General features: G+C 43.7%; 1 protein-coding gene across 50 annotated transcripts in view; it reads left to right on the top strand.

Annotated features, from left to right (window-relative positions):
• Positions 1-26,851, top strand: part of RBFOX2 (RNA binding fox-1 homolog 2) — a 170,118-nt gene that overhangs the window by 90,853 nt on the left and 52,414 nt on the right. For all 50 annotated transcript variants that reach the window (XR_014951890.1, XR_014951895.1, XR_014951900.1 and 47 more), the window contains one exon: positions 18,553-18,777. Coding sequence is in view for 35 of the 50 variants with exons in the window: in XM_077783381.2 (XP_077639507.1) it covers positions 18,553-18,777 (225 nt within the window). In the remaining 15 variants the exon portion in view is untranslated. The remainder of the gene's footprint in view (positions 1-18,552; positions 18,778-26,851) is intronic.

The following is a 26,851-nucleotide window of genomic DNA, read 5'->3' as shown; positions in this document are numbered from 1 at the left end:
TTCTTTCTGTGAGGAATATAAAGAATGGATCAGTTCTTTCATTTTTGGCAGGTTTTGCATACTGTTACTTCTTTCCTATCTTCTAGAGTTTTCTGATGATTGTGTATAGCTTTACTGGGAGATTGATTCAATGTAAGGCAGGCACTGTAATTTTCCATACTTTTGTTATAATGTTGGTCAGATCTTGGTGATCTAAATATAGATTCCTGAAATGCAAATTTTTCTGTAAATAAGAAGTTATCTTAGACTTTTCAAAGCATATGTGGTGGTTTCCTCCTCTCTTAATCATAAGCAAGACAAAACATGCCCCCTGCTTTTTCTTGGATTGGGTTACTATGGCTTAAGTAAGAAGTCACCAACTCCAAAATGAATTACAGATAGCATGAAAGAAAATTTCCATTTGAATGGTATCTTGGAATTCTAACAACTGAAAACTGGGTCCTACAATGGGAAGTAACCAGCCTGGCTTTACCAGCCCTGCCAGTAATGGAGATTTTTACCCCAGTAGTCTCTAAATATCCAACTGGAATTGCAGTCCAAGTAGCCTGTAATCTGAGGGTGCATGGATACACCAAATATGTCCAAGTAATTGTAAGGGTGATCTTTCTATCTTCTGAAGTCTGCCCTCAGGCTGGGAGTCTTGAGTATGGTTAAAACCCTCTGAACTGTCCTCCCGGTTATCCTGTTTAAAATTCATAGTGTCTACAGTTGAGGTCCTGTGGAGTTTAGGATTTCTGTGTGCTGTATATAAGTCCTGGTCTCCATGAGTTACCTGACTTGGAGGGCATATTTGACTTGCAGATAATTGCTTTTGATTAGCTAAGACGTAGGTAATCAGAGTTTGACCTATGCAGTGCATAGATCATCATTCACCTATTGGGTCTCACTGAAGCTCCTTATCTAGGCCTGTGCTCTCCTCCAGTCTTAATAGCAAAACCTACTTTAAATTACTTTAAAAGCTGGATTTAAAAATGCCTTGGAGAGAAGTTTGGATTTCTTAGGTAGTACTAGTCCTCCTTTGTCTAGTGTACCCTCCATGAAAAGTGGAACCATTAATTTGATTTGTTGTTCTTTGTAGCTTTTCTCAGTTTCGCTATGGCATCATATGAAAGGAGGTTATCAAAACTGAACAATTAAGCAAAGTACTTCAGAATATTAGAGAGCAGGAGTATGAAAGGCTTTTGTTTTTGCAGTGTGTCCCTTCCTGCTTTATAAAATGTGGTTGAGATAAATAGGGCAGCAAGGGAAAGGATTTCAGTTTCAACAGGCTAATTTCATATCTATCTAAACTTAAAAAGTTTAGTACCTCCTGAATCAGGAGGTATAGGAGTAACAGCATGTTTATTTGGTGAAATTAGTGAATTAGTCAATTTGTTGACCGTTGGTTGACTATAAGATATTGTACTGCGTTACCTTTGCTTAGTGCTCAAATATTTAATGCAGATTTGTTTGCTTTAACTTTCCCTTTTGCTTTTCTTTGTATATAATGCTATTTAATATTGCTACATTGGCTTTGCAAATCCTTTCTCATGTCTGTTTCCACTCTGTTCCAAGATGAAGCATTCTATCTTGAAGCAGTGGGGAAGGGAGGGAAAGTAGTTTTAGGAGTGCCTTTCATATCAGTTTGGTTGGGGAGGTAAAAATACTTTTTTGGAGTCAGATGAAACTGTGTGATGGAGCCTATCTGTGGCAAAGAGTGTGATGTGGTGAGGCAGAGGAATGAAGGAAGGTGGTGACTGAAGGCTGTGGTGAGAACTTTGGACAGTTCCTTGCTCCCTGTGTCCTTCACAGGAACATGGGTGACAGACTGTGAATACTCTTAAGTGTGACTGGTGAGGTGGTGTAGTCAAGGAGGGGCTGACTCTCTTAGTGGCAGAAAGAATTTAGGTCATCCAAAGCCAGTTGAAAACCTTCATCCTAAGAGAATTTTTCTGAGGGACTCCAGGTCTTCAAAGCCTCTTTTGATCAAAATGCTGCAAGGGGTGTGAGAGTGAATTTATCTGGGAACATGGACTTCTGAAAAAATACTGTGGAGATCTCAGTGCTTCATCAGAAAGTGAAACTTCTGAATACTTTGTCTTATTCAGTATGATGAATCTAAATTGGGTTTAATCAGATTAAAGAGCCATGATCCTTGTTCTCCATCAAGTCTGAAACTGTAGCTTTGAGCAGCCTGATGGTGACTTTGGCCCCAGACAAAATTAAGGTCTTCTAACGAGCCCTGCTGTGAGGAGGTGAGAAAGGCGGTGACTTTACCCTCCTTTTCAGCTCAAATGTGATTTCTCAGGAACGTTTTTTGGTTTTTGTTGGGAATACTCTTAATTGGTTTTGACAGTGAGCTGCAGGAGTTACTGCAAATGTTGCACAAAAGTCAAGACAAAGCTGCACTGAAGGCTGCAGACTTGAGTGTCTCCGTTCGGATCCATGCCTGCCTGGTCCTCCTGCCTGCCAGCTCCAAGCCTCCCTGCCTGATGAGTGGCTGGGGTCCTGCTTGGCAGCTGACATGGCTTAGAACTCGTCTCCCACCCAGACCTCTGCGTAAAGTGCAAGTATGTAGAAAGCCAGTAGCTTTTTTCTTTTTTTTTCAATGGGTCGGTAGGAAACTTTGAGCTGTGTTATTTGTAACACAGAGAAGAATAGCTAGAACTGAGTAATAGGAATTTCCTAATGTTTTGGAAGAGCATAGAGGAAGATAAATGTCATTCTTCTAGGGCATTTATAGAGGGATGTAGTGGCTTTCAAAAGTGTAGTAGGCCTCTAGGTTAGCTGTGAGGCTCTGTGTGTCACTACATAATTATTCTGAGATCCTCTCTGGCCTAAATCTAAGAGAAAAGAATCTGGTAGCAGGAAAGAACCACGTTTGATTGACATGGTTTAAATGCAGAGTTGTGATGAGCCTCCTGGCTACTGTTCAGACAATCCTAGCAGAAAAGTGTCCCTGCAGCCAATCATAAAACCTTAAAATCATAGAATGATTTGGGCTGGAAGGGATCTTTAAAGGTTATCTAGTCCAGCCCCTCTGAAATGAGCAGGGACATCTTCAAGAATTCAGCTGTGAAGTGGTTTGGGAATTGCCTTCAGCTGTGTCTGTACCAAATTTCTGCCAGGGGATTATTGTGCCTGTGTGAGCTGCTCCTGTGCCCTCATGTGAGGTCAGCTGTGTTAGACCTGCTCTTGCAGAAGTGCTTGGAGATGAGTCTATTGATTAGGTGTGATTTTGGTAGTACCCAGCGGAACAAAGCACAAAACCTTTTCCTTTATGATCATCTAAGATCAACCATGGCTGTAAAGTGGAGGTGGTCCCTGTGCCCTGTGGTGCCAAATACTGAGATACTGAAAAGGCTTTATGTCCTAGACATGCAAGAGGAAACTAAAAGAGCAGTTTTCATTGTAAAGAATTTAAAGGAAGTTTTTCAGATGTATCAGTCTTCCTGTGAATCATCTAGTGGACGTTGAAGGCCTAACAAATCAAGGACACTTCTGTTAACAGAGGCTGCTGTGGGCTACTACTCATGCTATTGTTGGCCATTTTTGAGCAGAAACGCTTCCTAAAAATTGAATAGGACAGAAGTAAAGCTCAGTTTGTGAAGATGGGCAGTTCAGGTCCCACCAAACAAGGCTGAGTTAAAGCCAAGTGTGGAGGGCTGATGCTCACTGTCAGGTTTGACAGTGGTGTCTGTAGGCTCTGCTGGCCCATCTAGGGGATGAGACCATGGAGCCCATACAGCAAGCTGGGTTTCCAAATTCCCAAGCTGAGTGTGTTGGGTTGCAGAAGGACATCCATTTTCAAAGGACATCTTTTTAGAAGAGAGCAACTGCCTGTCTGTCTGTTCCATGCAGTAGCCTCAGACTGCAGAGACATTATTCCAGTTCCTTACATCATTGCTTTGCACTGAAAATTCTATATCTTCAAAAGAACAATTCACTTCTGCTTTCTTCTTGTTTCAGTTAATTGGGCTCATTCTTAATATGGTGAGGATTATTATCTGGACCACTTACATACTTGTGCTGGAGAATCTCCTTCCTCCTTCACCTCAGTGTTACATGTTACACATTGTATTGTAGGAGGTGGTAGCACACTTGAAAATTAGAAGATAGGGTAGAGTCTGGTCAAATCTTGTGGTGTTTTAGCTCAGCTGTCAGTGATAGTTACCTATCTATGGTAAATCTTTCCCTCCCTCTCCCCAGGGTGCCTGCTCTGCCCTTTGCATGCCAGTGAAGCTGATATGATCCAAATTAACTTTTTCATCTGTTTGCATTTATTTTCCGAGTCATGAGAGGTCCTCAGGAGCCACAGAATTAAATGTTGTTTTCCTTTCTAACACATCTTGTATGGTATCAAAAATGTATTTTTTTTATTCTTGCGTGGGATCAAATGGTGGTTTTTTCCATGTTAACATGCTGCTGGGTATGCAGCCCATCATGGGAATAACACGGAGCTGCACAGACAGCAGAGGAGTACTCATTATTTTGATGTCTGCTGTAAAATGGTGGCTCCTGCTCTAAATTACTTGGTGAGGTAATTGCTCATTTTCCAAGATGTTTTCCTTTCTCTGTGTATGAGGTCTTCTAATAAGATAAGAAAATACAAGGTGTTTTTTGGACCAGGTTGCATCTGACTTCTGACTGGATCCTTTTGTTTCAGTGATATATGAAGAACAGCTGGGGTGGTAGTTAGAAGCAGAGATATAAAATCCCAGGACTCACTGCTGGCAAAGCAGCAGGATTGTTGTCAGTCTCTGAATTACACTGCTGTGACTGCTATTTTATGCTTTTAATGTAAACAGCATTTGTTTGGTGGCGTGGCTGTTGGCCAGTCTTGACCAAGGGATGCTTCTACTCTTTGATGAGCAGAAGGGACAGAGGGTGGTGGTGGGTGATTGATCCACCTATTCAATAGGCAGGTGCTCTTCCTTGAAATGCTGTTTGGAAAGAGGTTTTGCTGTTTGATGGTACAGTACTTCACTTTGGAGCCGTTTCATGCCATGGAGCAGGAGGATGAGAGAGAATTTCATTAATAGGAAACTGACCATCCCAAGAAAGCTGCCCAGCACTTGGGAGTTGCCTTGGTGTCTTCCCTTGGCTATGAGGACTGAGGAGGAAATAGCAGGAGCTCTGGTTTGCCTTAGAAAACTCTCAGTAAGTGCTGCAGGGCCCTTCCTGCAAATAGCAAAGACCCGGCTGTTCTCCTTCAAAGGTCTAAAAGCAGCTGAAATGAGACTGCAGGGGAATTTAGCAGTTTAATCCAAGACTGCATCTGCAGACCTTGCTGAGTTGTCGCATACCCTTGCATGCTCCCTGCTGTGCCCAAGCCATGACAGGGCTGAGCCATTTGGTGCCCAGCTTGTACCTTGAGCTGGGCCAGGATCCAGGTATGAAGAGTGTCTTCTTGCACAGTCCAAGAGGCACCTTTGACAGCAGGTGACACGTGATTGCGGTTTGGTTACCATCATCTTTTAAAAGATGATCCGTGGGTGCCAGTAAAAGCAGAGATTACTCTTTTTCTGTATGCTGTTAATTAAGGCTTTTACCTGGAAAGGAAATGCTATGATGCAGCTCAGTTAGCCAGAGCAGACTAGCTTGTGTCTGTTGTTCAGGATAACCCTTTGGCTGCTGTTTGTGAGGGTGTCTTTTTGGCTTCCTTTCACTCAGAGTAGGTGTACTTGTTCTCTGAAGCAGTGTCCTTATGCTCTGTGAGCAGCAAATATCTTAGGTCTTTGGATTCTAGGTAGATATGCAGTAGAAGCTGCTGCAAAAGATAATTTTTGAGTCTGGCTGCATGGTTTCATGGCCCTATGAATTTGTTCCTGAATAAATGTCTCTATATGTGATTTTGATTTTCTGCAGAGTATTGGTTACCCTCTGAAATTATCTTTAAAAATCAAGGGGTTTAGAGGTGAGAGCATAGCTAAGGTCTTACTTATAAACCCCAAGCTTTTATCGCCATCATAGTCAAAATAGTCCCCAGTACATGAGTGACAAGCAGGTGATAGCCGAGTAAATGAAGGGTTTTTCTGTTACATCCTAAACTTGATTTCTAGCTAATTTTAGTTATGTCAGTGTTGGCCCAGCTGTGTACATCTGTTAGCATCCCACTGAGAGGCTAGTGGAGCTGCTCACACCCGAGAAATGCCTGAATAAATGCACTGCTGAAATGAAGGGAGAGAGTTGTGGGGAGTAAAGACAGATTGTCACATACTGTTTCTCGACCAGGTGATGGTTGAGCTTTGGCGATCTTAGGGCTTTTTCTCTTTTAAGGTGCAATATTTAGAGATTTAAGACCCTGTGGGATCTTCAGGAAAATTATTTTCTTCCCGGGTTATGAGCACCCAAGAGCCAGAAACCCCAGGAGAGGTGAAAGCAAAGCATGATCTAGCTGTGTTCTGCACCTCTGTGGAAAGCAGAGCACCCTGTTACTTTTTTCACAGGTGTTTTTGCTTGTTAGGAAAGTAACTGGAACTGTGCTCATGAATATTTGAGGCTGTCAGGTGCCTGTTGAGGGCTGGATGGAAGTAAGGCCAAGGAAGGGCAGGCAGTGTGGGAGCCAGAGGGGCGGAAGAGGGAGCAGCCCTGGCCCTGTGTGGTTGTCTCATCTCTCTTATGGTAGTAGGCTTCTTACTGGGATGAATGTGTTCTGAAATATTTATTGCCCTGTTTAAATATTCATTGCTGCAAAGGCAGTGCAGCCTGATGGCAGCAGTGGAGCCTCAAGGGACAGGGGCCACAGCAGTCTCTGGCGTTTCCTTTCAGTAATATGATAAAAATATATGTTAAAAAAAATCGGGCATTCCCCCACTGCAAGATTGACAGGAGTACTCGGGCATATGTCCCAGTGTTTCTTCTTTGTGCCAGAGACTTGTATTGGCTCTCAGGCCTGTATGCTGGGGTGCTGCTCTTGGTTGCCAGATGCTAATGCTTTTTTTTTCTAAGCCTGTATCCTGGAGTGAGGGGCTTTGTAGCCTGACATTGTGAGTGTGAAAGGGGATGTACAGAAGGGCAAACTGACCAGCTTGGGTTTAAGGGTCTAAGTTTTGCAGAGCCTGTATTTTTGTCTTTCTGCAAGGAGAGGGGAGAAAAAGGACCTTTAATGCACTTGGCTGTAGAAGGTGGGGGTCTGCTGAGAATTATGGAGGGGTTAACGTACCGGGAACTCACATATTGCAGGAGCTGCAGATGCTGACAGACATGCTCTGACATTAGATACTCTTATATCAATTTAGCTTTTAAGGTTTATTGATTTAGCTTCAGCAAAATAGAGCAGTTTAAAAGTAGGATTGCCAGTGATATGCAGTAGCTTAATGTGAATATTTTGCATGTTGCTACTGTTAAACCAGCATATGCTTTATATGTCCCAGGACACTGGCATGGTGGTGGCAAAGGAGCAGCATGTTTCCAACGGTGTTGCCGAGTGTGGGGGCTGCAGGAGCTGCTTTAGTGATACCCAGCCCAGGAAGAGGTACTTGAAAGGTGGTTGGATGTGCCACTTTCCTCAAGCTTAACCTATGAGCTGTGCAGGTGGCCTATGCAGGGAAGAAGTCTATACTGGTTCATGGTTACAGTAGGAATGTGGTAAACATACAATTGCTGGAAGGCCTGGGGAAAAGAGGTTTTAAAAGGATTTTGTAACAGTGGGAAAATTCTTCCTGAGATACTCAACAAATTCACTGTGTATGAACCAAGTTTATACTGCCTTACATGGGGATGCTCTAGAAGTTGAGTACGAGTGAAGCAGGTAGTGGCAATAGCATATGCTAAATGTCCATCTAGCTTCTTGTTCTGGGATGAAGAGAATTTCAGGTGCATTTCAAAGTTGCACTTAATGTAGCATAACTGTGGGCTGCTATGAGAAGAGCAGTCTCCCTGTCTCTGGGCCCTGGCCATATGCTCAGCCTCCTCACCACTTTGGGCACTGTGCTTCAGCAGATCCAAAGTAAGAAAGTTGAGCTTATGACCAAACAGATGACTTTGTTTGGATTAATTTTCTGGCAATGGCTGTGGTGTGACTGGATCTCACAACAGCTGGGGAGGGGAAGAGCAGCCCCTGATTCCAAGGTCAGTTGGTAGTTTGTTATATTAGGGGGTACATGAAACTGCAGCTATGCTTTTCAATAGCTTATTCCACTCCATGAGGTGAGGTCATTATGCTTATAAAAGTGTGTACTGCTTAGTTTAATCAGCTTTAATTTATGTACATTGGCTTCTACCAGTTCTTGTTAGCTTTCCAGGATATTGTCCTATAGATCTGACTTTAGGTTGTCTCTTCTGGCTGTACCCGCATTGTAGGCCATTATGTCTCACTCAGGTACCTCTGTTTTGGGTGGCATAATGTTTTCACCACAAAAATAGGAAAAGATGGAAAAGACCGAGTCCTCCTCACCAACTGACTTAATGATTGTCATTTAGAAATCAGTAAAGAAAATGAAATGGTGTCTTTTACCAGAGCTGAATTTATCAGGTGCAGCTTTTGGCTATTGGTTTTCTTGATTACTTTTTTCATTAGATTAAATATTATTAGCATCTACTTTATTTTCCTCACAATTAATATACTTTAGTAAAATAATCAGTTACCACTTTTTTTTTTTTAATGATAAGCAAAATAAATTGGGCTTTTCAAGGTTTCAGTGTGCAGCCACGTGGCTTTTTCCAATCTTGGGGTCATTTATGTAGCTCTTTCATGTTCCCTTTTGATTTTTTAAATTCCATTTTTAAAATTTGCATAATGAAGCATATATCTTATTTTTCGTCTGGGCAAGGCCATGTACCCAAGTAGCAATGCTTCCCACACCTTCAGGTTGGTAATACATCTGAAAGCTGTAGTCAGTCTCTGTACCAGGCTGCTGCACTGGCGAGTTGCTTCTCTGTGACTCTCTGCTCCTTACCAAGAACCTCTGCTTTCCAGGACACACAGTGGAGGCTTCTTTGAAAATGGAAAACTACTCTTGGAACAAATGACTAGCAAAATATAGGAGAATGCTGGAATGGAAAGTAACTGTGGGAAGAAATCTGTGTTTTTAAACCGTCAAGTTTCTGTTCTGAAATTTGTGCCAAGTCAGTCACAGACTTCCTCCGCCCTGCACCCTGAGAGCAGCTTGATATAACGTTGTTGCTGCGTGACTGAGTCCTGGTACTCAAGTCACAGATGGGTCCCGTTTGCCTCATCTCATCTCCTGTCTTCTGTACTGAATTCTGAGCGTACCCATGGTAGGCCAGTGGCAGTGAAAATATGACAGGCCTGAGACATTTAGCTGCTTGCATGAAAAAAACCCCAGAGCCTCCAGAGGAGCTCTGGTTTTGTGTTTAAATATGCTGCATACGTCTCGTTCTCCACCTTTGCTTCAGAGTCACGTCTGAACACGCAGCTCCTCGCGATGGTTTCTGCCAGCTCTGCAGTTCTTTCCAAGGCATTCAGCAGTCTCCAATTGATTCCAGATGTGTTCTCCCCTTCATGGTGCTTTCTTCTTTCTTCCTCCTCCTGCTCTTGCAGCAGAGGCAGGGCTGCTTTTTTGCAGTATGGTGCTAGAGTTAGTGCAGGCAGGCGGGAAGACTTCCCTGCTGTCTGCTGAAATCTGGGGGATTGAAGGGGCCAGTGTAAGTGAAGCTGCCTGACAGGGGTTTGAGGTTTGTTCTTCCTCCAGGAGCCAGGTCAGCTCAGAGCAGCCCCTCTGCACAGCTCACTACTTCTCTTCAGCTCATTGCCTTCACAACAGGGAAAAGAAGGACAGGAAAGCCTGATACCAAAAGTAATCTTCAAAATCTTTCCTAGAAGAACATTGGAAATACAGAGAGATCTGGAAGAGTCTATTGCAGATAGCTGTGTAACATAGCGAGGGCTTTGAGAAATCCTTGTCACTAAAGTAGATACAAATCTTTCTAAAGGGCTGAGTGAGCTTCACAAGGATTTAAACATTCAGGAAATCCATCTGGGTTCTTGAGGTTGCAGGAGTACGCACTCACTGAGATTTGGTAATGTACTTGCAGATACGGAGCAATAGTCCATTTGCAGAGCAGAGACAAGATGAAAAATTGCTTATCTGTCCAGCTAGGTCCTTGATTGGGGTTGGAGAAGCAGATACTGGTTTTCTGAAATACATCAGCTGGTGAGTTACCCTCTCCCTTGAAACAAAGCTGTTTGAAGTGAGCAATCTGACTGCAGAATTAGCTGAGGAGATGGTAACTGTGACACTACTGTGCCAGTCTGGTCAAGAGATACCACGGGACCAGGTGGTATCTTCTTCCCTGTTACATTTCCATGTTCTGTAGTCCTTCTTTTTCTACAGAGCACCAGGAACCATTGGTTAACTGTCTCTGAAGTAAGGCAGAAAACCAGCACAGGCAGGTCCTCTGTACCATCAAAAGTATCACATAGTACCCAGCTATCCTGCTGCAACCATGGACCTCTCCTGAAAAGCAGTTAACCATTGTTTCCCCACCACTGGCCTCTTGTTTCTGCTGCTTCCCTGAGAGGATCCACAGTCATGCAATAGTGAGTGTGATTGGTTTGCTAATCTGCTGAATAGTTGATGGCAGCTAGCTTGGATTAAACATACGTGACACATCTGCAGCGCACTGTTCCATAGCTGTGACTCATTTAAATTCTGTTCCCAGAGAAGAAACTTAGCTGTCTTTGCCTGACAGAGGAGTAATATCTCTTGTGTGGGACATGCTTGTACCACCCTGGGTGCCTGCTGGATTTATGGAGGACTTGATTCGTAGCATTTTGAGACTTTATTTTCATGCGGATTTGTTGAAAGCTAGTCATCTTACGGAAATCTTTTTTTTCCTCAAGAATGTTTGACCATGAATGTTGAGTGGAAAATAGTCACTTGGAAAGTTGCAGAGCTGGGAAGAACACAACCAGGGTAGGTGCTAAAGGACCAGTCTGGACCAAAAAATTGAGCCTAAGCTTTTCTCTTAATTGCTGGCTTTGTTGCTGGGGATGTATCCATCCTGGTAACTTTCTCCTTTGTTCTCCATCCTTACCTCCTTCTCCCCAGTAATTCTCAGAGGTAGTTTAATTCCTAATATGGAATGCAAACAGATGTTGGGACCCTGATGTCTCCTGAAGCACAATTCTCTCTAATCAACCCCAGAGAGCATGAATGGATTGAAAGCATTTGTTGGATGATTTTGTGCCAGTAGCATTTAACTTTTTTTTTTAGTGGGGAATAATGTAGATTTCAGGAGCAGAAATCAGTGCTTTTTAAAATTTGGAAAGTATGTTTCAGGCTGGTAAGTAGATGTGGCCCTGGGCCTTATTAATGTTGCGTAACTCTAAGACTTTGGTTGTATCCAACAGGAAACCTCTTTGCAGGTTGCCTGAGGGCATCTTACCAAGTGTGCATGAGTGCCTGTATTTGTGCATAGGGGTAGAGCAAAAATTGGCCATTACTGGAAGTGATGATAGCATGGGGATGAGTGAGTGCTTCCTGTGTATAACAGTAAGATAAGACTATCATTTTCTTTTATCCATTCCTACAAAAGGGGGGCTTGAACTTCTTTTCCATAAAGTTCTTAAACACATTAAAAAAAAAAAAAAAAGGCCAGCTGCTTTATTTTACAGAACACTTTCTGGTGGCCTGGAATAATAGAGTGTGTATTGGAAGATAACTTGTTCTTCCCTTGCTTTACATATCTAGGAAGGGGAAGATTAGATAATCTAGTGCAAGCTTGCACCAGGAAGTTGAAGGAGACATGCCTTTAAATGGTTAGCTAGGTACAAGTGTGAGTGCAGGCATCTCTTGTTAGATTTTTTTTTTTCCACTGGTGCAAGATTAGCTTACTGAAGCTTTACTTAACCTAGTGGAAAAGGCATTTCTTGAGTAAGTACATCAGATGTAATTTTAAAAAGTGTATCCATGAACTTAGCTTCTCTTTATTTTAACAAAACTACCATAAAATTCTGGCAGATGTTTCCAGAACTACCTAGGTTTAAGGTTTGCCTTTGGGAGGATTCAGGAGGAATTGCTCTTGTGCCCATGACAGTAGAGTCAAAACCCAGCATCCTTTTCTATTACCGCAGTGTGTCATAGATCAAATGAAGATCAAGCTCCAGATGTGCAGATGAAATACAAAACCCCTTATTACTGTGATCCTCTTCAAGGTGCTTTTATGATCAACCCACACCAAGAAAGAGTGTTGATTTTATCAGTCTGTGTCCCAGACACACAGGCATGTCAGTCTTGCTCTCTGGAGTTACAGAAATGCCTTTGTAGTGTGGAGAGTGGGTGTCAGGTTAGGGTCGCATACCCCTCTGAACCCAGGAACGGGTTTGTACAAAGATGAAGGATATGAGATGGCTGTATCCTTTGTATATATCCTTTTCACCCCCAGATTTCTTTTCTGTAGGCATTTTACCCACTCTTCCCATTCAGAAGCTAATCTGTAATGAAATGACCACAATGGAGAAAGTGTTATTGCTGTATTTTGGAATAGAGAGCTTGTATCATGTCTGTGGGCACCTGCAGGGTTGGCATGGCCAAGTCGCTGTTTTGGGGTGTCTGGGTTGTTGCAAAGCAATCACTTGATCATTCTGTACATCACTTTGTCTCATGTTCAAGTATCTTCATGGCCATAAAGAGCAAAAGCAGAGTTTTAAAAGCCCAGGCATAGGTTCCATGTGCTGTGAGAGCCACCAGTGTAGGGTGGAATCTATCTTTGATGTAATGAATGCCCCAGCCTGTGGTTTTTTGGGGAAGGGATAATGCTGGAGCTCCTGGTGTGTGTGGGGAGCATCATTCCCACTGCTTTGTATCCATTGCCATTAGATAAGAAAGTGCTTGTTGATACATTTGTTATCAGCGGGCAAATTGTGGGATTGCCTGTGAAGAGGGTTAATGCATGCTGGAGACTGCGGCTCCCTGGCAGCCTGAGCTCATCTAAGTGCTGGTGCCCATGGCCCTTCCCTCCCCAGCTTCTCCACCCCCTGTCCTTTCTGGCTCTGCTTCTCCTCCAGCTCCTTGCCAAGCTGTTTCAGCGCTCTTAACTGGGAACAAAACTAACCTGGCAATAAAAAGTGAGTAATTTTTTTTTCCTGGGATATGTGCTGAAAGGGCTCAGTGGTGGGCAGAGGCTGGCAGGGGAGAGAGGGCAGGAGTGCACAGCTGGAGGTGGGATGGTGGCAGCTCCAGTCAGAGCCCCTCTGAAGCTGCAGCTGAGAACTGGGAAGGGAGACTGTGTTGGAAGGGACTGGGAAAGAGACCCTGCTACTGCAGTTTTTGTTGATCTGTGAGAAGGGTGGTTGGGGACAGCACAGCCCATTATTAATTAATTAATTATTCTCATACTCCTAAGCAGCAGCCTTGTATGGTAAGCTCTTTCTCTCTTGTCTTTGTACAGGGAGGGAGCAGTTCTTTGCATGTGTGATGTTTGCATCCGTGACAGGAGGCTGTGACCTGTGTTCTAGGAGAGACAGCAGGGTCCTCACATTCCCTTCACTCAAAAGGATCCCTTTCTTACAGAGAGCTGAGGGTGGGCAGCAGCTCCAGGTTCCTGACAGGCTCTTCAGATCCCAGCTCCAAACATTTTTGCTGTTTACAGAAGGGATTAGGTTAGTGCAGAGAGCAAACAGTCGTAGCCTGGAACTCTGGTCTTCACAAACAGGTTAATTGCCTCTGTTAGCTGCAAGTCAGTTGCTTTGAGGATTCATAAAATTAGTTCAGTGAGGACATATGTGTTAGAAACCCCATTCCACTAATAGGCTTATACCCACATCCCAGTGATTTGGGGGTTAGCAGAGTTCAAAGGCATTTTTAAGAGATTGTTCGATGTTTATGTGCTGTACCATTTCCCTGCACCTTTCTGTGGTGCTGATGACTCACAGTAGGGTTATGGATAGCACAGATCAGTTACCTTGTGGCAGTTCGCCATGTTCATGCAGAAATTTTACTAGTTTAGCTTTACCAGGAGTATAATTTTTATTTGGCAGGTTAGGCTTTACTATCTTTGCATAGTATGGCATAGCAATATAGAAGAGATCTGGAGCTGCACTGCTATAAGGCTCCTTTTATATCCCTCTACTTACACCCATTTCTATAATGAGGAAAACAAAAACACTCCTTCACAGAACAGACTGATCTTGGACAGTTTTGTGGAAGCAGGAGGCCTTTGTGTGCATTTCTGGTGCTTGCTCTTGGCGCTCCAGTGCCGTGATCTTGGATCACCACCTGCTGTCTGCTGAAAGAATTCATCCTGTGTCACATTTACTGAACCACGTTGCTCCTTGTTTAGTTGTCGTCCCCAGCTCCCACCTTCCACAAGGTATCTCCACGTGCAGTTACTCATCAGTTACTCATCCTTCCTCCGCTTAGCTTGGAGCTGCAAAGTTCATTAATTAACTTAAAGCTGCATAAGCTCTTAGAAATGTGTCCCCATTAGAGATTTTTCACTTCTTTAGCTCATTTGTTTTTTAAACAAAGTGTGGGATGGGTTTGTGCTGATCTGTGTAGGCAAACCCCTGACTTAAGGAAGAAAGTTGGCACTTGCAAGGACATGACTGGACCTTTGTAGGGCTGAGAATAGGGGCCTGAAAGCAGAGTCCAGATGGGTAACCATATTCTTCTTGTGCCCTGAGGGCTTGGGTGCTCATGAATCAGATATCAACATTTTGCAAGGGGGCAGCTGCTTTGAATTCCTGCCTGATGTGAATGAATGATTTCTCTGGAAACAGAGCATCAGAAGGAATAGAAAACACAGGAATTATTGCTTTTCTTTGAACTATAGGTCAGCATAGATCTACCGAAGTGTGGTTTTATTGGTGTTTTTTTTTTTTTTAAGAGTGTGTTTATTGCACTGTTTCACTTGCACTGAGCAGCCTTTCCCAGTTTGAGCATGGGATGGCAGCTATCATGGTTGGTGCATGGCAGCACAAACTGGCAGAGCTAATCAGTTAATTTGGAACTGCCAAAATTATTTGTGCAACCAAATGTCCCTCACACTCACCTCCTGGAGACTGCCAGCCTGATGCATTGTGGCCAAGAAAGGTGTCTGTCTGCTCTTGAACATGGATTAAAATTTATTTCATACCATCACAGAAGTTTAAGATGGTAGTAGTTATTGTGGGAGGCTGCACCCAGGTTTTCCTAGTCTTGTGCATCCATGTGTAAGTTTGGGGCTGGTGACTGCTCTTGGACATGATTATCTGGGTTTCTTGTTGCATTTGAGTAAGTTTAAGACATCTTCATGAGCTCAAACAGGCAGGACTGGCAATGCAGTGAGGTATGTCAAGACTGGATAGACAAAATACTTTACCTGGAAATGTGAGGGTTTCTCCATTCTCTCTATGCCTCCTGAGAAGTGTAACAAGCAGCACCCCTAAATGCAGAATCTTATGTGGTGGTTTAAAAGTTGGGGAAAGTATTCAGGTTCTGTATTTGAAGATTAACAGGTTTTGTGTGTGTTCTGTGTTAGCTCTTGAAAATATGAAGTGTTGTATAAATGTTGAAATTTGGTAGAATAGCAGAAGAGGTAGAATCTCTTCTGGGTTTGGAGGATATCAGTATGCTGTGAAACCTGCAGAGATCTCATCAGGAGTCCTTTTCTGGTGACGCTAGTGGAAACAGGGGGGGAAAAAGTAATTCTAAAGCATCAAAGGAAATTAAAATTACAAAAAGAAAATCAGACGGGAAATACGTCCATAATCATATCAAGAGAAAAATAATTTGAGATACAGATACTCCATGGGATGATGAAACCTGGACAAATATAATAATGATAGATCTCCAGATAACCTGAGACATTAAATGAAGGATGCATTTGTAATAAAAGATGATTTTTGTATGTTAGTGTGATTTGAGGAGTGGGGGAGTGACAAAACATTTTATTCTGCACCAGAAATCCTTCTTTGAGAAGCCTTAGGAAGGTCAGAGAGAAGTAATAAATAAAGTTACCAGGCTGTTTTGGCTTGAGAGGTGTGATTAAACTCAAAATAAATATGTATTGTCAAAATGCCATAAGCAACAGAGGAGAGAGTAAGCATTTTTCATCCTTCCAACATTTGTAGATAGGTAATTGAAGAAAGGAGAGAAAATACTTAAAAGGTTGAAATCTATTAATTGAGGGGTAAAACAATGAAAATAAGATTATGTAAGGTTCCTGGGCTGGCATTTTAAACAGTCCAAGAGTGAGGTTGTGCAGAATGGTGGACTATGTCCTTTGGGGAGCAGGCCTGCACTGCTGACAGGATGGCAGAATAGGTTCTCTTTCGGGCTAATTGGCATTCTCTTCCTATGACCTGGGATGCTGCTGATTTGGAAATCTAGCTTGTTCTGAGAAGACTGGAAATGGTTTCTGCTCCTCCATTTTTCCTGTGGAAAAATTTTTCATTGGAAAGAAAAAGTCAGTTTCCTATTTAGCTCCTCTTTGAAACATTAGAAAGGGGGGCAGACAATGTGGGCTGTACAGAAGAACACAGAGCATCAAATACAATTAAATACTGTAAACAGAGGAGCTTGGAAAGGAGACAGTACCTGGACAGAATGGAGCTGTCATGTCAGGGGACGAACGGCCTGAGCAGGTGAGCAGTAGGATTCCTGCTACCTGCTTTGCAGTGGGATGGCCATCGTTCTGCCTGTCCTGCCTCCTGCTTTAGAACTCGCTCTGCAGATCTTGATGATCGAGTCAGAAGTGGCTTGCTTTGAAGCTGAGAATAGCAAAGGAATGAGCAGAACTGGAGGGCTGGTGGAGCTGCCCTCCTTTTTTGAGGGGGAAACAAAAATCCTGTCCTGCTTTTAGAAAATGTGCTTGATGCGTGAAAAAACCTCTGCAGAGCTGTGAGCACACGACGCAGGGCTGCAACTGCTTGGGGGAGTGCGTGCAAGGAGCTGAGCATTGGCCACGGCTGGCATGCTTGCCTGAATTCTTCTTTCTCAGATAAGACTGCGGAGTTTGTGTTCCTGCAGGCAGCAAGGCTGGACTTGAAACCGTCCGTTCTTCAGCACGGGCCAAGGCTGCAGCTCGGCTCTGCTAAGTGGTATTGAATGCCCTTCCCTCTCCTTCTCCCCAGCTGCAGGAGCGCATGGCCACGTGGCCCCCAGGGGAGGCAGACCAGATAGACTAATGTCAGAGCAAATTTGGGATTCAGCCAGTGTCTGAATGACCTGGTGCTGGCTCTGGCTAGAGGTGCACTGCGTTTATCATTGTTTCCTCCGCCCGGAAGGGAAAGCTGCAGGTAGGCTGATAAAGGGACTGAAAGGTTTGTCCGGCTTCTTTGGAGGTCCGTCAGCCCCTGCATGCTCTCTGCTGAAAGGCTGCTTGGTAATTCCCACTCTGCCTTTCCTATCCACGGGATAAGGTCTGTTTCGCTTTTACTCCATTGATTTGAGCATGCTGGTGTCAGAATAGCCTCGAGCACCTCTAGGCTTTGTGGGGGAGGACCCAGGGCTGGAACAGCAGCCAAAATTTAAAATCAGGATTAGTCTGTTGACACGCACATAAATCAAACAGCCCTCCTATCATAAATCTTTTCTGTGGATTTTTTTCTGCTGCGGCGGTGAAAGCAGTAGGAGCGGTGCAGCAGCCTGGGCTTCTCAGGGTTGGGCTTCAATGTCAAGGCTGTTCTCCTTCACCCCGGGTGGCTGAATGCAGCTCCCCCCTTGGTGAGATCCCTGCAGAGGCTATAAGGCTGCATGCTTTTTTGTTTCCTTCTTGTGGTTTTCTGACATGGTGGGGTAGCAGTTTTATTGTCTTCTGGGGATATCTTTTGCATGGTCAGTTCTTTGTTTCTGAGTCATCTGATTGGTGTTAGCTACATCTAAGACAGTGCTAAAAGCTTCTAAGAAGTCCACTATGCAAGAGGTCTCTGTGGGATACCCTAAGCTCAGGCAGAAGTGGGTAATTAATGCCTTGCATGATTGTAGAGGTGCTCAGTATTGGGAAAGAGTGACTGTGCGGCTGGCTTGTGATCTCAGCTTGTTTCCCTACAGCTCTTGGGTGTCTCCTGCATGGCCAGCAAGAAGCAAATGGGATATTCTAGCAACAGATACCTGTGCTGTGTACGCAGTGCTGTCAGGGCAAAGGAGGGGGCTTCTGCACAGATGGATTTTAAAAACTGTACTTTTTATCACTGTAACATAACAGAGAGGTGTGCTCTGAACCATATGATGTGCTTGCTTGTGGGGTTGCTTGTGAGAGATGAGGGTCAGGCTGGAGGAGATGGACCCAGTTATGGTATTTTTAGGGATGTTGAGAAACCCTGTTCTTCGGTGTTTCCTTCTCTGTTCCAATGTGTGAGTGCCTCTTTCCTCTTCTGAAATAATACCTTACTGTGTGTAAAGCTTTGTGTGAGATCACAGGGGTATGCAATCTGCAAACCCTGTAATTTGTTCGCTATATGCCACCCAGTAGCAAGAAAATTGCCCTGAAAAGATTAAGAAAACAGTGTCATGGCTCAGAGGAGCAAGGCATGTGCTTTTTGATAGGAGAGATAATAGAAGATTGTGGAATACTATGGTGACGGTGGGTGGGATATTCACATGAACGTGTGTGTTATTTCTCAGGCTGATGTTTTGATCCATCTTCTGTAGTATAAAGCTGTTTTCTCCTTTTTCCTTTCTTAAGGGTAACCAGGAGCCATCAGCAACTCCTGATGCAATGGTGCAGCCATTCACCACAATCCCATTTCCGCCACCCCCACAGAATGGGATTCCCACAGAGTATGGGGTGCCACACACTCAGGACTATGCAGGCCAGACCAGCGAGCACAATCTGACACTCTACGGAAGCACGCAGCCGCATGGAGAGCAGAGCACGAACACGGCCAGCACGCAGAACGGATCTCTTGCAGTAAGTGCACAGGGTGCCCAGCCAGAGCGGCACAATGCTTTGGGAAAAGCAGCCGCTGATTAGACTGGTGTTTCTCAAGTGTGCGGCAAACCAGCAGTAGACTTGAAAGGAGAGAATTATAAATAAAATGTGGCTTCTGAACTTCCATTACTGGGTTTCCCCTTTTGTATGCTCCCCTTGTAAATTGGTGCCTGCAGAGAGCAGTAGTACTTGAAATCATGATCATTATGGTTTTACCATGGTGGCGTTGTCTAAAGACATTCTCTTAGAAAAGTGTTAATTACTTTGTGTTAATTGGCGAATGGTTCAAATAGATGTGATGGAGGCAAATTCTGGAGGGTTGACAGTACAAAGAATTAGGGTGAGCACGTGCATCTTAGGTGTAATCCCCATGTGGTTGTGTTTTCAGGAAGCTAACAGAGTAGAAAATTAGTTTTCTTTGACTTTCTGAAGACAGCAGGGAGCTTCAGGGAGCAAGGATAGGAGATGAGCTCTCAGTTACTGGTCATCCATTTGCCAAACCAAGATTTTCATCATCTTACATATTTTCTTTCTTTTTTCCATGGGTTGGAACTGGCACTGGACAACATGCTGGCAGATTATCCCAGGAAAAGCTTTATCCACCCCTTAAGCCACTTGTTAAGACTTAACTTCCTAATAAAGAGCCTTATGGTGAGAGCCTTCGGCGCTCAGGGGCGGATTTAATCTGTTAATGCTTTCAGTTTTACTTGTAGTTGGTGTTTGGGTTGTAGAGATTATTTTTTTCCCCCAGGTAAGTACTGAATGAATTCAGTGCCAACGGTTGGAGGAATTGATGGTGCTGGCTCAAATGCTCATGGTTCCTGATGTGTGCTTGTGCTCCTTCTGCAGTGGGCAGTGGCTGCATGGTTGGTGCCATTGGTCATGACTTTGATAAGGTACCTTGGATTTCTTCCTGGGAATGCCACAACTTCGGCATCTTGAAAAAGTACACACTCTGTAAGACACATGGGTAGTGTGCAAAAGGAACTCAGGGTGCCTTACTTGGCAAAAAAAAAGTAGATAAGGAAAGACCACACAGGAAATAAAACCAAGCGCTGATGCCATGTTCAGAAATGCAAGTCATCATTTTAGGACCAGATTGTCTGATACCATTCCAACACATAAGATTTGGGTTGCCCATCTCCAGCAAACAGCTACCTCAGGCACTGCCAGTTGGATGAGGAAGCTGGAAACAGGGAATAAAAAACAGGGCAGTGGCTTTCCCCGTGTGTTTTTTTCTGTTCCCATCCTTGTCCAGAGCTTAAGAGCATTTCTTTTTAATGGAAATGATGTTAGCCTTGACCTTGGATGTAAGCTTTTGCCAGCCTTCCTGCTCCTCTTCCATATTAGGAGCCATCTCTGTGGCTCTGCAGGGCCAAGCTCTGTGTTTCATCAACTAATGCTGGCTCCAAGGAGCCCGCAGCCTGTGGCTAGCCTGTGAGGAGGGACTGGGAGCCCATCTGTGTGGGAGGGAGTGTTGCTGGGAGACTGCTGGCAGGCAGTGGTGTTGCCGGGAGTCTGTGGAAGGAGCCTGACTGGCAGGGGGTTATCCAAGAAACAGGCTGAATAACACATAGCACTTGTACTGGCTGTTGGAAGCAGGTGTGCACGTCTGGAGTGACCGTTTGATGTGGTTAAAGACGTGCAAGCTGAGCATGCAGAGTCAGGCTTATGGCTATAGCTGGCTGGGAAAGGCTAAGGGCACACACAAGGGCGTTGCTGTGGCTGCTATGCCTGGGACTGATCAAACCCAGAGGATCCCAGATGGTGGCACATGAAGAAACCTGTGGGAGCAGGGGTAAATTGCTTCAACCGGGGGCTTTTCACACGCCAGACTTTCACATCCACTTGGATCTTCCAGGTCTCTTTATCTTTCTGTCTAGGACTCCTCTATGAAGTTATTTTGATTCTGTGGGCTGCCTTTAGGGTGTAATTTCTTGTAACTTTTCTTCTCCTCAGTATGCTGATTAATGATGTAGGACCTAAGGGAAGCAAGAAGGCTCAGTAGTTACTCAAGTTAAAGAATGCTGTTAAAATACAACAGAACCAGGTTGGTTGTTTCATCCTAAACATCTACAGCTAATGTTAAGCATTTTGTCCATCCCGTGTGTTGGCTATTACTTGTTTGACACATATGTGGACTAGACTGTTACGCTTTAAGGCATCTTCTCCTTTAACCATTTTACCATCTTGCTCAAACAACAGTGCTAACTTTAATAGAGCAAAAAGCCATCACAGGTGAGGCATGAGCCTTCCCTCCCATTATTTTAACTGTCAAGCACAGCTGCTGTCACTTGTGTGAGGGTGATACCCCAGACTCAACAGCCAGGGGATCTTTTAGCTGCTGACTTGAAGCCTGTGCTCCCATGGGATGATTCAGAAATTCCTTCAGCTGGACAGATAAGTTCCCTGCTTGCTTTTAAGAGCAAGGCTTGTGATTGGTTGTGTTGGCACGACTGAAAGAGATAGCAAAAGGTGTGGTCAGATACGAACCTTTCCTGTTTTTAAGGCTGATAGCCTTTAGGATAATTGCAAAAGTTACAAAGAACATGGGGGTACCTTAAAGGTCGCTAATAGAAAGAGGCCTTGATCTTGTTGGTAGGATGTTACACAGCGATGTAATATGGGCTGTAACAGGGTCCTTAAGACACCCACTGGGGGCACCTTTTCATAGAAACTTGGCTGTTTAGCTAGAATGATTTGAGATTAGTAGTAGTGTCTGAGTGAAAAGACAGTGGTCTGGGAGCCTGAGGTCAAAGATCAGCAGTGAACTTAAGTAAAATAAACTTTGAGAATCGAAATCCATGCCTTCCTATGCAGTCTGAAGCCCTGAACAAAGGGGAGTGACTGGTTGGTGTCATGAGCTGAGGATTAGCTTGGTTATGGAGGTCTGAAAGTAGTGGAAAGCATTCAGTCTCAGGACTGGGGCATGGAAACAAAATTGGCACAGTAGTTGGTGTAATACAAACAGCTTCATATTTTGGAATCTCTATTTTAGGATCAAGTCACATCTGTGGGCTTTGTTTTTTGCCTGGCATGTGGAAGACCTCTCCATCTTCATGCCCATGCATCTGTCCTTTCTCTTGATACTGTCCCAAAGCACAGCTGAAAGACCTGAATTAAAAATAGGCTGAGGTACAGGACCTTATTTGGCCTGCTTGGTCTGCCTGTTGCAGCCCTTCTCTTAAACAGTTGACGCTCAGCATTTCACTAATGGTGCTGGGCTGCCTGGTTTCTTCCCCCTTCCCCCTTCTTCGTTTACCTTAGTGCTCTTATCCCTAATGGAAACACCCATCACAGTTAGCTGCAAGGGGAGATGCTAATTAGGCTGCAGTACCTCTAGCAGCTGAGCTGATCTAAGAGATTCACTGCTGTCAGAAAGGAGAGATCTGGCTCCAAGCGCAAACTCCCACTCCTATTTACTGTCTCTGGCATTCCTTACGTGAGCCACTTTAATTCACTGACCTGGCAGAAACCTGTCCAATTCTTTTGCTGGGTTAATGAATTAGAGCAGCTCTTGGAGGGATCCAGCAAATGCTGTTGTTGCAAGGTAAGCATGTGGAGAGCATGGCCAGAAGCCGAGAGCAATTGTCAGCTCTCTGTGTCTCTTGGTACTCTACCCGCAGAGGGAAGATTAATCATCTGCTGAACTAAAAAAGCTTGCTTGATAGTAAATGCAATGCACTTACTACTGCAAGCTGATTATTCAACTTGTTTCTCTTGTTAATGTCAGAGGGAAGAATTTGTATGTCTGTATAAATTATGGAATGCAGCTGGAGGTATAGAAGTAGAGGAATAAGTTTATGTAAATTACTTTGCCTGAAAATGGCAGGTGCTGTCGCCTCGGAGTTATGTTGTCATGAACCAGTATAAAGCATTATTTGATTACAGAGCATCATGTCTCCTTCTTGATGTGCTGTACTGAAACGTATTTAACTCATCTGCTATACCATAAAGGGATATTAACTTCGATTTCTCAAAGAAGACACATTTGTGGTGGGGGGCCCATATGTGTCATGTTCAGAAGCAAGATAGAGAAGGTGCTTGGTCATCTGGCTGTGCCTCGTACATCTAGCAAGGGCTTAGAAAGAAGAGAGCCAACAACACCAAGGATTCCTCAACTGACTTTTGCAACACATGAACGATGTTATAATGATGACTTCCCTGTGGGTATTTCTTGTCTAGACTGAATTTGCAAAATTTTCCACTGTAATTACTTTTCATCTCTTTAGTAATTAAAACAATTGCTTATGTGAGGTATTTCAGGTAAAGAATATGTTTAATGAATATCATCAGTTATCTTCTGATAGTGCTGAGCAGGTAGACATGAGGAAGAACTAGCTTCGAATAAGTAGTTTGCTGCTGATTGTTTGGCCAACTCAGCTTAGAAATTGCTGTCTTGAGGTTGCAAACCTTGACGTTTACATCAAGAGTTTGCTTTGAATGTGAGGCTGATTGTCAGCACTTGCAGACTTGTGTCTAGTGAGGCAGATTTAAAAATGAGAAATGGGAAATAAATCAACAAATATCATTATGTTAGAGTATATAGCTGTGATAATTCTACATATCTCTCAAAGGTTTTAGCAGATCTAGCAGAAGCACAGGGAAGGATAAAAGTGATGATGAAAGGGATGTAGCAGGTTTTTTATGCGAAGAAATGAAATCTTCACTTACAGAAAGAGCTGTCAAGAATAAAGGTATATGACAAGTACATAGAAGATTGGATGGTAAGGCAACTAAATATGGAGCTTTGCCGTTTTCACAGGTGGGAAATAACTGGGTGCCATGTATGAAAAAAAGAGCAGGGTTTGCTACTTATTTTTTCCATATAATGAAGAAATTAGCATTGCAGCTCTTGTCCATGGGATGCTTTGCAAGTTGAGACATCATCTGGCTTAGTTTGCTGGAGAAAAGTCTGCAAGCATTTGCTTTGTTCTTGCATCCTTCCACAGATGCCACATATTTGGCTGCTGTTAGAATGAAGATAATGGGCTGGATGGATCTTAAGTCTGTCACTGTGTGGCAGTTCTTCTGCTCTTGATAGTGGAGCAGTCCAGGGGTGACCACTAGCTTGGGAAATTTTGATGTCTCCTTCACCTTGTCAGGGCATCCCTATTTTGTGAGCGATGGGCTGGAACTGCTCACAAAAGGTTTGACAATCTGAACAGCAGAGCAGGCCTTTCACAGGGCTCCATTTCACTCCTTCGTTGAGAGGGAAAAGAAAAAAAAAAAGCACTAAAGAATACTGTTAGAAATACCCATTCTTGAGTTGAAAATGTTATTGGACACATCAGAGGTATTGTGCAGCACAGATAGCAAAGCTCCCTATGTGCTTTGCCATGTTAGGCTTGTGTTCTGTGAGATATGTCTTTAATGAGGAAAGTGAATAAAATGACTTAAGCTTCATAATGTCTGAAAATAGATAACTAACAAAAAATATATATCCTAAAAAATATACCCTGAATTCACCTGACTGTATGGAAAATAGTAAAAAGCCATATAGAAGTTAATTGGTATGTTCTTGGAATTTTTTGTTCTGTTTTTTAGCATACAGAATATTTTGGATTATAGTTAATTGTGTGAGTAAGTAGCCCCCATTATTTTTTTAATATAACACTGCTGGCATAGCCGAAAAACTAAGTACATGGATATAAATGTAAAATTAGATTTACTGCTGTTGAAAAATTATAATGAGCCTTAAGGTTTTATGTCTGCTGAACAAGTGTTTAAGCAGCTGATGTTCCCATGGCATTTGCTATTGAATGTGTGGGACCTCAAACCTACTTTAGTAGAGTGTGGTGGGGAAGGAGGTGGATTTTGTGTCTAGGGCCTAATTCTGAACTTGTTTTTCCATGAAACCTCCTCAGCAGGTATCTGTTCATTGGTGGGTGACTGGTTGTTTTGACACAAGTTCTTCACTAGAAGTTGTAGAAATTTTTCCACGTTATCTGTGCTCTGTGTCATGGTGGGAAGATTGCCTTCTTTCAGTTGTAGCTTTTGGTCCTTGTCTCTACAGTTATTCAGCTCTTGATGCAAACAAGGTTGGGTGTTTGGTTTTGGCTTTTTTTGGATCTAAGAGTGATCGAGGAGCAGTGGAGTGAGCACAGTCTGTCTCCTAGATTTTGTAACCCACCCAAATCCCCTTTTAAATATAGTTATTAGTTACAGTTTGTATTTTGTAAATATTTTCTTTGCAATGATTTATGGCTCTTAACCTCCTCAGTATGATTCACAACATTTTGGACTGCCTGCTTCCTGGGGGAGAGAATGGGGGGTTGTTTTTTGTTCATCTGGAACTTGGATGTGAAGTGGTTCCAGTTCTAGAAGCAAGTGGGAGATGGAAACAGAATGTGCTGGGTATTAATAATCTCTGTGTTGGTGTGTTGCACCAGTGATTGTCTGGCTCACCAGGGAGGCATCCCTCTGTCTAGCCATTCAGATGGAGATCTGCTTGGAGCTCAGGTGGTGCTGGAGCCCCTGCCTCCCTGCTACTGAGGGGAAATCCTCAGCAATTGGATGTTCATCACCTGCATTAGGATAGAGGAGACCAACTGAGAGGTGAGAAAGTGGTTGTAGAGCTGCCCCCAAACCTTTTGGAACACCCTCGTGTTGCTAGGTGTCCACCTCCCCTTTTACGTGTGTGTGCACGAATATAATCCGTGCTTCTCTAGCAGCTGCCTCTTCTTGCTTAGTGTTTCCTTGCTGCTGGCAGGGTAAGGGAGGAGCTGACCTGGGGGCACAGGCAGTAAGGAGTTAAAACTGAAGCACATGCTTTGCTGTCCTGAGCTCTGATGTACTTCTCAGTGACCTTGAGAAGAGCTCAAAGCATTCATGTGCAGGCATGAATGGCATTATCACCTACCTGCATCGGTGCATGTTACACAGACTGTACTGAGGAGGTGCAGTGAATCCAGTTCTCACTGTTCCTAAATGTGAGACTTTTGCTGCAGCATGTCTTTATTGCCTGATGAGAGGCATTGGTACCTAGGGAATGGTGTATTAGTGCCCTTCTGAGCTGACTCTCTAGAGAAGGGAGATGTCTCTTTCTTCACTGGGAAGTGCTGACACAAGGCTAGAAGGAGCTTGAATGCCTTGTGAGGAAGGAGTCAAGATGGGGAGTGAGCACTTGGTGAAATGAGGGCTTTCATCATCTGGTTTGGTCAGGGTAGCACTCTGCCAGGCTCTGTTATGTGGTGCCTGAGAACAGGCTCCAGGCCCTTGCTTTCATCTCCTTCCTAATGAATTAAGCCAAGCAATGACTGTAAAAGTTAAAAAAAAATCTGAAGAGACTGGTTTTTTCATTTATGTTGTAGCTGAATGTGTGGCAGTGGACAAATGTATTGAGCTAATGGTGGAAAGTTCATATCTTACCTTAGGGCCATGAATGGTAGAGATGAGGGAGCTACAGCATAGAAAAGAAGATATTTAATTTTATATGACTACTGAAAAATCAGGCTATGTGAAAGCATGAAAAGCATTTGGAGTCTCTCAGCGCAGTTTAAAAAGTAAGAGTGGACCAAGATCCCTTTTTCCTTCTATCATTTCTTCAGTTTGAAGCATTTGTCTCACTGTACACATCTCATGTGCAGCAGAATGACTCCTGTGTGGCAGCAGCTCTCTGCCATATGTAGGAACAGCTGTGAGCGCTTTTGAGTAGGCCACTCTACATGATACATTGCACCCTTGGTAAGAAAGGAGTTCTGCCCTCTGCCTGGGAGCAAATGGTTGGGAGAGGAGTGCAGACAACATTGTGGCTTCCTCCACTGTGGAAACAGCAGATCCAGTCTTGTGCAACCTATATTTTAATGTAGCTGTCCCTTTTAGCAGGAATATTGGTGATATTTGGGAGTTAGTTTGGAGTACTTACTTGCAGGTGTTGTATGCAGTGGGGATAGATAAGCTTCTCCTGTGTTTTGTCCTCCTTGGACTGATTTGCCCTGAGGAGCAGAGGACTCTGATGGAGGCATAAAAATAAAACCACTAAGTAGCATGGAGTGATTTAATTGCAAGCCAGCTGCATTGATTCTTCCCCTAGGGTGTACTCTTTATAAGT

Source organism: Lonchura striata, chromosome 1A, assembly GCF_050655825.1.
Source record: "Lonchura striata isolate lonStrDom1 chromosome 1A, ASM5065582v1, whole genome shotgun sequence".
Classification (NCBI taxonomy): Eukaryota; Metazoa; Chordata; class Aves; order Passeriformes; family Estrildidae; genus Lonchura; species Lonchura striata.
Note: the sequence above shows the minus strand (reverse complement) of the source record. Positions and strands in the feature narration are given on the sequence as shown.